Genomic DNA, 15,891 nt, shown 5'->3' with positions numbered 1-15,891 from the left:
TGGAAAATGTCAAGTGCTTCCCTTCCTTGTATTTGCTGAGGATTCTGAATTCATTTTTACTAGTCAAGCCTCCCTGGAGCAGACTGTTAGGAAGGGGAAAAAAGTGTGATTAAGAAAATCTAGTAGCTGCAGAGGTAATTTATTGTGTAGCTTTTCTGTAATGTAGTTCAGGCTCTTGGATAATGGGTAGGGAGAGTATGATTAGAAAGCTGTAATTCAGTTGAGGGGTCAGATGCTATCATAAGCAGTGAGAGCAAACCTCATGTGGCTTAGGCATGCTACCATCAGAATCCCAAAACAGGACGAGAGCTTTGATCATCAATATCTCACCCTATTCACTTTCTGGGAACATATTTTTTAAAAAATAGGTCATCATTTGAACAATTGTTCCAGCATGAAAATTGAGATTTTTTTTTTGAGGCATTAGTGAGCTTTTACATTTTTTGGTTCAAATTGAAAGCAAGAAATGACAAACTTTCTAATGGCAAAGCACAAAGATGCACAAGTCTGGGATGATTGCTAGGTTGTTGTTTCCTTTTTTCTTTTCTTGGTGTGGGTGTGGGTGTGGGCATACTTAACAGCACTGCAGATACTATTAATAGCTGCAGTCTTATTATTTTCCACAATTATTCTACAGTTGCTGTGAGAACTCTGTCAGAGACCCAAGCTCTAAACTGCTATAAAAATCAAATTCCAGCCCAGGCTTCTACTGACCTTTTAGGTCTCTGTCACGAAAGTGGCGGCAAAATAAAATCCTTTCAATGACTCTTTTATAGTGCATACTGGGTTGTGTGTGTGTATGTAAATGGGAATGTGCCCTCTCCGTAGGAATAAGAAATGGAAAACATAACAGGCACAAATAACGCTTACTTGCTGGAAAAGGAGGAGCCACAGCAAGCATCAGTCAGATGCAGAATGGACATATTAAGGCTACAGCTGTTGGTTCTGACTAATTTAAAAGGCCAGCTGCACAAAGGCAGATTGGAAACAGAGGATAACCCCGCTGAGGGGGCTCCATAGGAAGCAATCTGTTACAAAGGAAGCTGCACTTTGTTACTACGAGTCACCTCTACAAAACTAGTGAAAATCAGATATGTTCCATTTTTGTGATTATGTTGCTTTCTTGTGGCTATAAACCCTACTGACTGGCTAGCTAATGGATATTTTCCTGTTGCTGAAGCAGCAGAAACTGGTTTTTGACAAATGAGTAGAATTTACTTGTAACAAACATATTAAAACTTAACGGTATCATTATCTGAGTGCCAGTGTTCTCACTCTCCCTGTGCTATATTAATCCCCTTCTCTAGCATCTCTGCCTCTTATTGATGGGCCCCCTTGTCACATTAAACCTCGTTAAGGCAGCCACCTGTAGGGGCTGTGCTTCAGCCCACTGAAATGCAGCCCTTGACCTACCTCATGGCAGCTGCCATTACAGGACAGCTGGTCTTGAGTGCCGTTCTTCATGCCATGCATGTGCTGTTTGGAGGGCAGCCATGGTGAGTGTTGGTGGCCAGGAATTCATTACATAGTTAGCCACTAAAAAAGAAAAGTTCACAGCTGCATGAGTCTGGATGTACTGATGGGTGAGTGACTAAAGATAGCAGGGACCTGACCCTGCCTTGCCTTGCACCTTGTTTAATCATTTACATCTGTGCAAACCCGGCGTCGATTTGTCAGCACTTTACACTCAAAGGGGCATGGCCCAGATCCACAACGGTACTTAGGCACCCAAACCCGGGTTTAGGTGCCTAAGTCCTAGTTTGGCTCCACTGTGAGCCACAGAACCTTCATTAAATCTTGTAGGCACCTAAACACACTCGGTGTCTATGTTTTCAAGGTAAAAGTTCTCTAAGTGCCTATGTTTCAGCCTCTGGGCATGTGCACTGCTGCATCCCTCTCATTTAAGTCCCAGAGCAATTCACAAACTGGAGGAAGATAGATGCTTGGCCACCTAAGCTGTGTGGAGGCCCCGATCTGGTAGGCAGCCTCTGTGCATATCTATCAACTCAGGCTCTATTTGAAATCTGGTGGTGGTAGTGTCCACCTTATAACTTTTAGCCCAGTGGTCACAGTATTCTCCCAGCACATGGGAGATCCAGACTCAGTTCCCCCCATCTGCCTGATGGGAAGAAAGATTTTGAACAGGGATCTCCCACCTCTCAGAAGTGTACCCTAACCACTGAGCTATGGGATAGCCTGATACGGGATTCCCTCATTCTCTTCTGTTGAAGCTGTTCCATTATGGATAACTAATTACAGAGTGATTGGTGCAGGGAGACTGGGCCCCCCAGCTTCTCCCGCCTGCCAGATGGGTCCGCTGATCACTGCTCTACAGTTCGCTCCCTCTCATGCTCTCTCCCTGGCTCAGTGGCTGTTAAAGTATTTAGCCAGAGTGGAAAAGCTTCAACAGGAAAGACTGAGGGATTCCACTGCACTGGAATATTCCATCACTCAGTGGTTAGTGCACTGTCCTGAGAAGTAGGAGGCCCCTGCTCAAATCCTTTCTTCCCCCTCTCTGTCAAAGAATGCGGACCTGAATCTGGGTTTCCCGTATCCCGGTGGAGTGCTCTAACCACTGGACTAAAAATTATAAGATGGGGCATGGCACCTCCTCCTCCTCCTCCTGTTTTGTGTGGAGATATCTAACTCATTCCAATAAGAAGAGCCTAAGGTGCCAGACTCCAGGTCGGGGGTTACCATTTGTGGAGATAGGCACCTCCCTGAACCTATCTCCATGACGGAGAGGGGCTTAGGGCACATCCCTCTCATCAGTATCTCCCACTGGGTAGCTTAGGTTGCTCCTCACCTGGCATGCTGGTTTTTGTGGATTGCAGTCTAAAGTGCCTATCTCTCTTCCCCGGCATTGTATAGTACAAGTTGCAATGCCTACATCTCTCTGTGGATGTGGGCCTGGGTGCTGAGCACTGTTAAATATTTAGTCCTGCCATGAGTGCTGGGGACTGTATCAGATGACCTCTTGAGGTCTCTTCCAGGCCTATGATTCTATCTGGCTGACTCATTTAAGTGCCTAAATGATCCATAGAGGTATGTATAATGTATCCGTATAACATAACACTCACATATAAACATATATATATATATATATATATATATATATATATATATATATATATATATATATATATATATATATAAAATGATATAATAATCATGATATAAACATAAACGGACAGACACTCAGGATGAAATTCTAAAAACAACCCCAAAGAGAAAACCAAAACATCTCACACAGTATTGACTGCAAACTTCTACTGTTGTTGTGGCATTTTGAGCTAATTCTGGTTTCAGCAAATTGGCAAATTCTCTGCTGGCTTTGCTGGATGACCAGAACAATAGGACAATCCAGAACACAAGGCAAGAGAAAGAAGCAATATTTTGCCACAATGGAACCACAATGGATGTAGAGTGTTTTCTAACAGCTACAGTAGTACACCCAGCTGTCTGAGTCTGGAAAATAAGGGGTGAAGTTGGGGGTGGAATAGATCCTGTCAAGAAGAAAAAGATGTGAACAGGATTTTAACTGTTATTATCTCCTCTGGCTGCAGCATGTTGCCAAATTAAACATTGATGCAGAGTTCTCCAGAGGCTATTTAGAAGGAAGATAGAAAGTCACCTCTGTGCTGTTTTGTGAAGTGAATATGACCAGCATATGCACTAGTCTTCATTCTAGATGAGCTGATGGGTTCAGGAAAATTGGCCATTCAAGCCAGACAAGATTAGGTGACACTGAGAAGTGAGTGAAACAAGGTGGAGAGAAATTGATAGCTGCCTTCTCTCTCTCTCCCTCCCTCTAATAGCCTGCAAACCGTGCTAAAGTGGGCGCAAGAAATACAGCATTTGTTGGGCAAAGCTTGTTTGTGTAATTCAGTTTGACCTATACTAAACTACAGAGTGACATGGGCAAATGGTGCTTAGTGCATTTCCTTAACAGACATTCATATAATTAGTCTTTAGTTTCCAAACACATATCTCCAGGGGTTTTCCCCGTAACTCATGTTTCTCTCAGCGATCTGGGGTGAGGTCAGTACTACCTTCAGCTACCAATCTGAGCATCAGCTGGGAAGATGGAACACCGTCTCATCCACTCCATTAGGGTAACAGGGATGTATAAATAAGGTCCGCTGTGGGCTTTAGAAGACAGCTCACTGGACACACTTTGGAAATGAGTCATTCAAATAAACTTGTCAGAAATGATGGGCTTTGGGGCTCACATTATTTGTGCTTCTTAGAATAGGGACTTTGGCATCACTTAGTTCTGTTTCAGAGAGCAGAGCTACAGCCTGGGACAGACAGATACAGGACAAGACCGTGTGCCTGTAAGGCCTAGCATCAGCCTAGCAAACTTCTCAGAGCTAGGAAGCCTTCAACTACCTGCACGTTGGGGAGCTGCCAGGTAGGCTGTAAAAAGTGTAAAATGAAAGCTATCTAGCCAGGAGAAGCCAAGCAAAAGCTGGACAGTGGTATGGTAACTGCCTTACTCCTTATGCAATCCTGTTGATTCTAACTCCTTTTCCTCTTTACATCAAAAACTTGCTGTGTTTCATTCTGAAATCGCTGCTTCTCCCAATTAGCCACCAACTATCCCTCCAGCCTTCTTGGAAGAACAAATAAGACCGCCTGTGGACAGAATACAGATACACTGCAAGAATTCTTGCCTCAGATGATTTGAGTGGGCGTGCCAAGTTCAGCGGAGATATCGGAGCAGCTCATGGAGGGACACCCACACAGCTGTCTAAATGACTGGCCTCTAAGGGCTGGTGACCATAGGTGCAGCACCCCCAGCACCTATGGTCACCAGACATGCTACAGCGGCACGGGTGCCACTGTGCTGACACAGGGCTGTAGTGTAGCCTTGCGCTAGCTTGGGAGAAGTTACAGTTCTTCCCTTCTCTGCTACTCAGAACTGAAAGTCAAATACTGCACTCCTTTCTCAGGTCAAATGCTCACTGACTTTTAGGGAGACTGGATTTGTCTTCCCTGGGAGTTTTGCCTAAGTAAGGTCCAAGAAAAGTCCGGTAGATTGCAGCTTAATGTATTTTAGCTGAAAGGAAAGAATCATAGAATCATAGAATATCAGGGTTGGAAGGGACCTCAGGAGGTCATCTAGTCCAACCCCCTGCTCAAAGCAGGACCAATCCCCAATTAAATCGTCCCAGCCAGGGCTTTGTCAAGCCTGACCTTAAAAACTTCTAAGGAAGGAGATTCTACCACCTCCCTAGGTAACGCATTCCAGTGTTTCACCACCCTCCTAGTGAAAAAGTTTTTCCTAATATCCAACCTAAACCTCCCCCACTGCAACTTGAGACCATTACTCCTCGTTCTGTCATCTGCTGCCACTGAGAACAGTCTAGATCCATCCTCTCTGGAACCACCTCTCAGGTAGTTGAAAGCAGCTATCAAATCCCCCCTCATTCTTCTCTTCCGCAGACTAAACGTCCCCCATTCCCTCAGCCTCTCCTCATAACTCATGTGTTCCGGTCCCCTAATCATTTTTGTTGCCCTCCGCTGGACTCTTTCCAATTTTTCCACATCCTTCTTGTAGTGTGGGGCCCAAAACTGGACACAGTACTCCAGATGAGGCCTCACCAGTGTCCAATAGAGGGAACGATCACGTCCCTCGATCTGCTGGCAATGCCCCTACTTATACATCCCAAAATGCCATTGGCCTTTTTGGCAACAAGGGCACACTGTTGACTCATATCCAGCTTCTCGTCCACTGTAACCCCTAGGTCCTTTTCTGCAGAACTGCTGCCGAGCCTTTCGGTCCCTAGTCTGTAGCGGTGCATGGGATTCTTCCGTCCTAAGTGCAGGACTCTGCACTTGTCCTTGTTGAACCTCATCAGATTTCTTTTGGCCCAATCTTCCAATTTGTTTAGGTCCCTCTGTATCCTATCCCTACCCTCCAGCATATCTACCTCTCCTCCCAGTGTAGTGTCATCTGCAAATTTGCTGAGGGTGCAATCCACACCATCCTCCAGATCATTTATGAAGATATTGAACAAAACCGGCCCCAGGACTGACCCTTGGGGAACTCCACTTGATACTGGCTGCAACTAGACATGGAGCCATTGATCATTATCCGTTGAGCCCGACAGTGTAGCCAGCTTTCTATCCACCTTATAGTCCATTCATCCAGCCCATACTTCTTTAACTTGCTGGCAAGAATACTGTGGGAGACCGTGTCAAAAGCTTTGCTAAAGTCAAGAAACAACACGTCCACTGTTTTCCCTTCATCCACAGAACCAGTTATCTTGTCATAGAAGGCAATTAGATTATTCAGGCATGACTTGCCCTTGGTGAATCCATGCTGACTGATCCTGATCACTTTCCTCTCCTCTAAGTGCTTCAGAATTGATTCCTTGAGGATCTGCTCCATGATTTTTCCAGGGACTGAGGTGAGGCTGAAAGAGAACTGCCCTTCCATTACCTCTTTCCTCCTCAGTGACGAATTAAAACAGAAAAGGGCCAATTTCTGATCCCTTAGTAACAGAAAAACCCCTTCACCACTAGGTGCTGCCTGCTTCCTGAAAGATGTAGCCTGACAGATTTACTAGGGCTGGAATAGGAATAAGGGAATGGAGAGAGAGAGAGCACTTCCAGTGCACTATGAGACAAAAATCCCTCATGCATATGTGACTCAGCGTAATGCTGAAGCTGCATGGTTGGATACAGGTTAAAATTAGAGCTGTTCAGAAAAATTCCACAAACGTTTTTTCATCAGAATTTGCCAATTCATCAAAATAGACATTATTCATGGAACCAGTTCGATTTAAACCCAGGTAGGATTCTGTGGGAAACTTGCCTGGTTTCCTGTCAGCCCACCTGCTTGTCTCCTTTGCAACCTAGCTGGCAGGCTGAGGGGAGCCTGCCAAGCAGATTGCCTCAGAGTCAGGGACCCAGGTTTCCAGGGTCTGTGGCTGGGAGGTAGCCTGCCAGGCAGATTGCCCTGGAGTCAGGGATCTGCTCCCTTTCACAGTGAAGTTTAAAATGTTTGGTTTTGGTTCTGAATCAGAATGCAAGCAATGTTCTCTGCAAAATGGAATTACCTTTCTCATTGAAATCTTGGCCTCATCAAAGTCAACGGCAAAATTCTCATTGACTTCAATGGGGCCAGGATTTCACCCATAAAATATAGCTCAGACACAAATTAGTTCCTTATCTGAAATGTAAAAACAGAGTTGTAAACTACACGGTCCATTTATTAGAAACAATAACTCTAGTCTAAGGGCAATTCATATTACCACTATCAAGTTCTCATCAGATAACCGTGCAAATAATCTGGGTCAATAAATAAACCCATAAAGATACAAGAGGCTGCTGAAAAAGTTTCCAGCAGGAATATCTCTAAATCTTTTCCCTTTCTTATTTCTAAAAGTTTTGTTTTTAACTACTGCTTCATGAGTGCACTAGATTAGGAGCTCAGGCCTGCTTTCTTGTTTTTCCGTTTGGTTTCCTGTGCTGTAGAAAAGATGAGAAAGCGGTTAATAGCAAATGTCAGTTGTCTTTTGCTTTGTACTGCATGTTACCACCAATTCTAGATGTTTGTGTATGCTGTTTGCTCATTCAACAAGGGTGGATAATTGCACATTAATGTGATCATCACAGTGAGTGTGTCTGTGTAGAATGAAAATGTTACTCCATTCAGTGCATTGTTTGTCTTTCGTTAGTAGGATGTTAGCATTGCTCTCACTCTCTGACAATGTATTCACAACACTCTGCATCTAATCCTCAGCATTTTAATGTTCTGTCTCCCTTTGAAACTGCTTCAGCTTGAGGATTTCACAATGCCACTTGATACTGTACTCTCCTTGGCTCTATTCCTTCTTATTCATCAGGCATAGCAAAGTAGAGACTTTGTGGGTTAGTGTAACAAATGCCAGCTTTGTGGTTTTTAAAATTTGGCATTCTTGTTAATAAGTGCAATCCGTATGCATTCTTTTGTTTCCATAAATAAATTTGTGGCAATCTGATTTTCATGGCCGGAATCAATCTAAAACATTCTGTATTTGGTCTTAATGGATTTTCCTTACATGTAAAGTGAAAGGAGGAGAGTCACAGGAGAGGTGCTGTGTTTTTGTTTTTTGATTTTTGTTAAAATCAACAATGAAAAAAAGTGCTTAAATGGCCATTTAATTATATTGATATTTGAGCATGATCTTTGGGTTGGTTTGCAGCTAGGGACAAGTGATGCTTCTTGTGACCTGGCTTAGCATGTGATTTAGAGCTCTCCATGAACAGTTCTAAATTTTCTAACTATTGCATGGAAGTGGTGAGGGTAGGTTCAGACAATGGTGGGAGACTTGCATCTGTAAGGGTGCTCCACAGGACATGGAGACCATCCAGAGCTTGGCTGATCTTTACCATTCATACTCAGATGCTAAAAAGGTGTGGAGAACGATGTGAGCAAAGTGCTGCAATGATAATAACACAAGCTCTCTAGGGAACTGGGATATCTTGGCCTTTACCATGACGTTGTCTGGGGCACATTGTCAGAGTAAGGAGGTGAGACAGTGATTAGGTGAACTTGCCTCATATAAAATGGTAAGGGCCTACATGTATTTAATGGATAATATATACTTTACATATGAGCTAGCAATATATAAGCAAGTGCTACAAGCCATATAAATGTGGGCTTAGTTTAATAGTTTGGTTCATAAGACCTTTGAATACTCCTTTTTGGGAATGAGTGCAAAACAAAGCCATTTAGTGTACTAATTATCCTGTTCAGTTCTTGACATGTCTCTGATTTGGGTGCAGGACACGGCCGAGGTTACAAGGATGAAGATACAATGAAAGGTTAAGATCATCCTGCCAAATATAATTAGGATAAACAAGAAAAGTCCCCAAATCCCTGTCAAATATTCAGATGAATAGTTTTGTTATGGTTCAGAAGTAAATAAGTTATATAATTTAGGGTGTAATGAGGAATCTTATATTTGGTCATAGAACATTATTAATTATTATGTAATGAATCAGAGGAGCATGTGTTGATAAAAGTATGGTTTCATCTTGGGTATAAAGGACTGCACAGAGACTTAAGTCATTGTCTTTGTTTGTGTACAGCCATGTACTCAGCCAAATCATTGGTTGGTCACCCTCAGCTGATCACTGGAGTGTGGCACCTTGTACCTATGCTAAAATAAACCTTTGGATCTGAACTCTGAAATTAGCAGTGTTTTTTGTCTACTACAGCAAGCAGTGATTGTCTCATTTACTAGGGTCCTAAAAGTAACCCCGGGGCCTGGTTGGTGGACCTAAAAACCTCCTTTATAGTAGGTTCCCCCATTCCTCCAGTTTAAGATGAAATCACAATCCACTATTCCCCAACTTCCTCCTACTCAACTGCTGCGCCCTCCTGCATCTCCCCGACAACCTCTATGATACAGCGATGAGTTGTCAATACAAAAATCTGCAGCATTCTGACAAGGTGGGGACAGGGTAAAATAAATGGAATTAATACCAAAATAAAAAATACAGCATGCTGACTGCGCTATTCATTACCATATATAATTCATTCAAATCCTCCATTTATAAACTGTAAACAAAGCTGCACAGAACTTCAGGATTATGTGACACTAGAGGGCTGTGTAATCCAGAGATTTTGCCTCAGACTCTGGGTCCAGACTTCTAAAAAGTTTATTAGTGTCATTTATTCTCTCTTACTTTAACAATCATAAACAGAAGAGTATTATTTCAGTTGTGGCACACAAAAAACCACCAAAATACCTATTAGGAGTAAAGGGGCTGTAAGTAGAGGCACATTAAATGATCTAGATTCTTGCATTTATAAACACCACTATCTGTTATATTTCTTAATTCCCGATTTCACGTGTTCTGTTGTTTTAATAGCTCCTTTAAATCTCAGCAAAATGTGATTTGTGAGAGAAACATTCAAGCTAGGGAGTCTCCAACAGCTATGTGCTTGACCTCTCATACAGAGGGATCTCCATGTTCTGACATTACCTCACTTTTAAAAAAATAGTAGGAAAACAGATAAAATACTACGGGGAAAATTCACTCCTGGAATAACTCTAATGAAGCCAATTAAGTTAAACTAAAGATGAATTTGGTTCAGCAGAGCAGATCTTCTGCCAACTTCCACTCCTTTTGCTCTCTGCAAATTGAGCTGACACCTCCTGCAAGTCCCCTGCTGAGGATTCTGCTGGTGTGGGAAGATTCACCAGCAGGCATAGCTGGTCCCTATGTCTCCCTCCCTGCCAAAAAGACGTACTGAGGTGGGTGGAGGTGTGTGTTGGATAAAGACAGTGGGATAGGTGGCAAGAGCATGCGGGCTCCAGCTATGTGCTTCAGCCAGCAGGCTGCCCTAACCAGCACCAGAGCTAGTGCAGAGAATCAGGGAACCACAAGAGGCTTGTTTGCAAGCTACCCCAACTCTGCTTTACCCAGCAGAAGCTGGATGCAGCAGTGATAGTGCCTCAGTGTAGCTGGGTTGATTTCATTACATAAGCTTCTTGACAGAGCGTAATCAGGTGAAATTGACATAATTTACTGCAGGATAAATGCTGAATTGTAAAAATCAAATTGAATCCCTCATGTTCTGAAAGACGACATGTGAAGTGCAGCAGTGCAAGTAGGGGCCAGAAGATGTGTAGAATGAGAAGGCTGAGGACTAGGGGAGATTTTCAGAGAAATCTCCCTCATGTTCCACTGTATGTAGAAATCAATGAAAAAATCCAGAGGAAAGAACTTCTTAGTGTAGGGCTTACTGGGGTCAAGCAAATCTGCTGCATGGGTTGGCTTTAACTGATACGGACTGTGTCTACACTAGAGGCCTTACAGCGGCATCGATGCAGCTGCACCACTGTAAGGTCTCCTGTGTAGCTGCTCTGTGATGATGGGAGAGAGCTCTCCTACCGGCATAAGTAAACCACCCCCAGTGAACGGCAGTAGCTATGTTGATGGGAGAGCGTATCCCAATGGCACAGCGATTCTGTCCATGTAACTTATGTCAGTCAGGGGCATGTTTTTTTTACACCTCGACCAACAAAAGTTTTACCGACAAAAGTGCTAGTGTAGACATTGAGTTAATGAAGAAATTTAACTTTAGCCACTAAGTGTTCTAAAGTGAAACATGAAGATGACGGGAAACACTGCCCAGATCTATCTATGCAATGTATGACATGAACACAGACCCTGGCTATAAAACTGATGGTTTCTCCGCAAAGCATGTGATACTGAATTGGGCCAGCAATGCTGAATTTTATCAACTTTTAAATAAACAACAACAACAAACAAAAAATGGAATACAGGGTCTTGAAAACTGACATTTTGTTTTTCTTATTAGACAATATATTGATAGTAGTTTGTAAATATATATATATTGGTAAAAGTGTTTAAATATACTTTATCCTATTATGCTGTGTGTTTACTACTTTAATTTAATGGCTAAATTGATAGCTAATTATAATTTGATAAGAAAACGAGATTGGAACATATACGATTTACATGTTCAACATCTTAACTGTAATGTGGCTGGCTTACTTTAAAGTGGTTTCATATTTTGTCCTTAACAACTCTAGAATCATTATAAGAACCAGGAAGTATATTTGTAGCAAATCATTTCAATACCTCTGAGAATTTTCACAGAAGCCCTTTGTTTCTTGTTGCGGGGGGAAGGAAGGGTTTGATGTCTGCCTACTTGCTGACACTCATTTACCCACGCTTTAAAATAGCCTCTACACTCAGGTCATGCAATCTAATGCAAACCAGAGCCATATCCATGAGCCGTATCCATGTGGGCAATGATTATTAAAGTGGCATATTCTTGAAGCATTTGAGAGTACAATTGCCATCACAAAACAAGTCACACTGCTCTGTGCATTTCTATAGGCATTTCACACAAACTCACATGTCCACGTGAAAGCACACACACAAAAGGAGTTCTCACCCCCTTGCAACTTTTTAAGAAACGGACACTGGATATGTAAAAAGGTTGTCTTCTTTGATTCTTGTGCTCACCAGTCATTAAAGAGTTCCTTTCCAGAGCAGCACAAAAAAAGAAGAGCTGGTTGACAAAACATTTTTTTCCTTACTAAGATGTGTCAACCCTGAGCTTGTAATTAAGAAGTTAAAATCTGTGATCTCTATATATTTATATATATAAAAATAGATGATCATACTAAGACTAAAAAAGTGAAAGAAATCTCCATGTCAGTACTATATTTTTTTGTCTTGACTTTTTGTAGCACAGTACCCCTTGTGATACAGAAACTAATGAATGCAAAGGATGTAGTTATGTGTGAAACTCACGTATGGATCCAATCACTCTTAGCAGTCCATTAAAGTATTGTCAGGTTGGTGGGATAATGAACACAGTAGCAGAAAATTCTAATCAATGTCAAACCTGTGGCAAAAGGAAAGAGATTCTATCACAAGATATTATTTTCTGTCCAAACCCTTGAGGGAAGATTTGTTTAGCATCACCACAATTGTTGATGGGACGCAAGGTGGAAATCTGTGCCAATTATGTAACGATCAGTACTGAAAGAAGCTAGAGAAATAGTGCATCTACTCAAATTTTTACTGGGCATCAAGATTTAAATCATAAGCAACTGTAACATGATATTCTGAGCTTAGTGGTGTTACTATAATACTAAAAGACAAGCTTCTTTTTTCAGCCTCCTGTACCTTCATACCAATCTGATGATGTTGGCAGATGGAGTGCAAGATATTCACCATTGAAACATACTCTTATTGTTGTGTTAGAAAAAAAATCAAACTTCTTTGCAATAGTAATGATCATTTTGATGACCTGAATCACTGGACAGAAGCCCCTAGAGGAGGCCTGGCTGTCTGTGAAGAACTTTTGTCTTTTTGTTCCCCCCCTTTTTTTTTTTTGTATTTTTGTTTTGTTTTTCTTGAAAATGCAGCAGCCTTGAGTTTGGCCTGATTTAGAAGGAAATTTGTTTTCTTTGTTTCTTTCTCTTTTTTTTCTTGTTAAGGAAAACATCACACCGAAAGATCCTTTTTACTTCTGCAGCATAATGCAGCTCAGAAAGTCTCCAGTAATAAAGATCTGAGAAAGAATTTTCTCAAGAGTGGACATTGTCTTCACAGATATCTTGAAAGAAACAGGAAGCAGTTCAGTCTGGCACCTGGTACTCTTTGGGAAAACAAAAAGGGAAGCAGGCTGTAGTACTGCTCTCTTCTCATAGAAAACTGTAAGTATTTGTGGCATGGTCCATTGTCCAAGAGTGTAAGAAAAGGAGCAAGTTGGCTGTTTTCGTAGCTAAAACACAGTCTCTCTGACCAGAACCAGGATTATCTCCACTGTCTCTGCAGTACAAGGATGATGCACATGATGAACAACGTAAACAGTGAATGGCTAGATTGGATTGCTGAAGAGTCTACTTCTCTCCTGTCTGAGTCAACAGGTGGTGCTTCCGTGGTGATGAAGTCAAACTCTGTAGGACAGATATCATCAGTGCAACCACTTCCACTTCCTGAGCCACTGGTTTCATCACCTAGCACAGGGAGGTAAGAAAAACAACATAAGAACATAGAAGTCAACCATTCATTCCTCAGATCCATTATTCTGACTTTCAGAGAAGTAGCCAACCCCTGATGTCTCAGAGGAAGGTGGAAAAGCCCACGACATACTTGGTGAATTGTGCAGTGCGCCAAGACTCCAATTCAGCAAATTTCTTTAGCCTGTGTTTAAATCCATCTCTATTCTGCAAAGCAGTCACTAAAAGTCACTGGAGTTTAAGCAAGTACTTAAGCTCTTGATGAATAGGGATGGGCTTAAGCATGTTCTTAACGTGATGACATGTATGCCCTAAAGCATAATGTATGTTGGTAACCAAAAGGTAACATAGGAAACAAGTATCATTGGAAAGCTTTAGAGTGCAGGCTGCACAGGGCAGAGACTGTGACTTTCTCTATGTTATCAACAGCACAGAGAACATGTTTGCTCAATAAATAATACTGTTATAATACAGTAGTAACCTTGCACATACACAGAAAAGGAGGTTCTCTTCTCTCTCTCGTACATCAGTGTAAAACAAGAGTAACTCTTTTGAAGTCAGTGGAGTAACACTAGTGCAGGTAAGAGACGAAACAAGCACTTTAGCTTTTCTCGCTCAACCCTCAGGCTTTCCGTTTAAGGTTGCTGAACTATGGCACATCTGGATTCTTGAATATATTAATTAGGAATCAAACTGCAAATTGGACCACTTCAATTTATTATGACTGTTTGCAATGATTCCTCTGTTTCATAAACTCATACCTTCTAAATGGGACAGTATCTAAGAGAGGCTTCCATTAATGTCAATTTGCTAGCATGCAACCAACAAGACAACATATCAAATAAAATATTTAAAAAGTAAATAAAAAAATTGGAAGATCAGAAATTACTTGACCTTGTATCATTCCATTATATGACATTAGTCACTATAGTACATTTAGTTATGCTAATTTTATACAGGACATTGTGGTAACTCAGTAAAGAAGCATTGGTCTCTTAAACTTTTTCTGTACATGGATTCTAGCTCTCTAGCAGACCTAGCCTACAATTACAGTGACAATAGTACTACTAGCCAGCATGTTGATTGTCCTTAGCACACCTAATGGCTATTTGCATGATATTTTTTTCATGCATACTATCCTATCTCTAGTGAATCTTTTGTGTACATGTGAGCATAATGCTCATTGTTTTCTGACTCTAGAATACTGGAAGTTCTTCATCAAAAATTTGGGGAGGGATACATGATTTTATGTTATGAGATAGCTGGTTATTATTTATGAAGCACCAGCATGCTCAGGACTTTACAAACAAGCATGAAGACAATGTCCCTACTCTGAAGAATTTACAGTTGAAATGATTAAAAGTACACCTTTCATTTTATTCCTACGTTTAGGATTTTTTTAACACTTCACTCCCTTCCATTCACTTTCTTTTGTAAGATAACAATGCTTTGTTCTCTCTGTTGCATCTGCCCAGATCTTCTTATTGCATCACATCCAGATGTGTATTTGTCTCTGAAGTGAATCTGGCTTCTTTCCTGATATTTCCAAACCTTTCCTTCACCTGGTCAGCAGTGGCCAAGGCAGTTCATTGTAAAGAACTAGAGTTTAAATTTTTGATTAAGCAAAATGAGACTAAGGACGTTCATGGCTGAAGTTCCGCTGTATCAGATACTTAGACTTTGCGTACACGACAGAGTTTTTTCGACAAAAGTTATGCTGCTTTAATTAACATGCTGTTGCATGTCTACACTATGTCGGCAGAGTGCATCCAACTCAGAGCCATCCCTTGGGTAGGGCAAATCAGGGTGACTGCCCTAGGGCCTGCGCTTTGGGGGGCCCTGTGCTTCGATAAAATTGGGACTGTCCCAATATTTAGCCCTCTGTCTCGCGTCCCGACCGATGTACGATTGGGACGCCATTTGTCCCAATATTCAGGTGAGGAGGTGGGCGGGGAGGTGAGGCCGGCGGGTGAGTGGGGTGAGGAGGCGAATGGGGAGGTGAGTGGCAGGTAGGCAGGCAGGAGGGGGGTGAGGAGGCAGGCATGTCAGCGGACGGTGAGGAGGAGAGCAGTGGCCGGGCAGGTGGGGGAGAGGGATGAGGAGGCAAGCGGCGGCCGGGCAGATGGCAAGTAGAGTTGCAGGAAGGCTGATTTGTCCCAGGCCCCACACCCCCCAGGGATGGCCCTGTCCGCACTAGCAATTCTTGCATCAACACAGAGAGCAGTTGCACATTGTGGGTCCCACTGTGCAACTGGTTGCAGGGTGCTTTGGGACGGGTTTGCAATGCCTCATGGGGCAGGTACAGCGTCACATCATGCAGATTTCTCAGTTGCATTGTTCCATGGACATCCTCCTAGATTGCTGGCGACTTTTCAACGGAAGT

General features: G+C 42.3%; 1 protein-coding gene across 2 annotated transcripts in view; it reads right to left on the bottom strand.

The window, feature by feature from the left end:
- Window positions 1-11,432: 11,432 nt before the first annotated feature.
- The window catches only part of GPC6 (glypican 6), a 1,115,179-nt gene continuing 1,110,720 nt past the window's right edge, over window positions 11,433-15,891 (bottom strand). For both annotated transcript variants that reach the window (XM_084617953.1, XM_084617954.1), the window contains one exon: window positions 11,433-13,505. In XM_084617953.1, coding sequence (XP_084474079.1) covers window positions 13,303-13,505 — 203 coding nt within the window. In that variant the 3' untranslated portion in view covers window positions 11,433-13,302. The remainder of the gene's footprint in view (window positions 13,506-15,891) is intronic.

Source organism: Lepidochelys olivacea, assembly GCF_965140295.1.
Source record: "Lepidochelys olivacea isolate rLepOli2 genome assembly, chromosome: 1".
NCBI classification, from domain to species: Eukaryota; Metazoa; Chordata; order Testudines; family Cheloniidae; genus Lepidochelys; species Lepidochelys olivacea.
The sequence above is the reverse complement of the archived record's forward strand: the minus strand, read 5'-3'. Positions and strand labels throughout refer to the sequence as shown.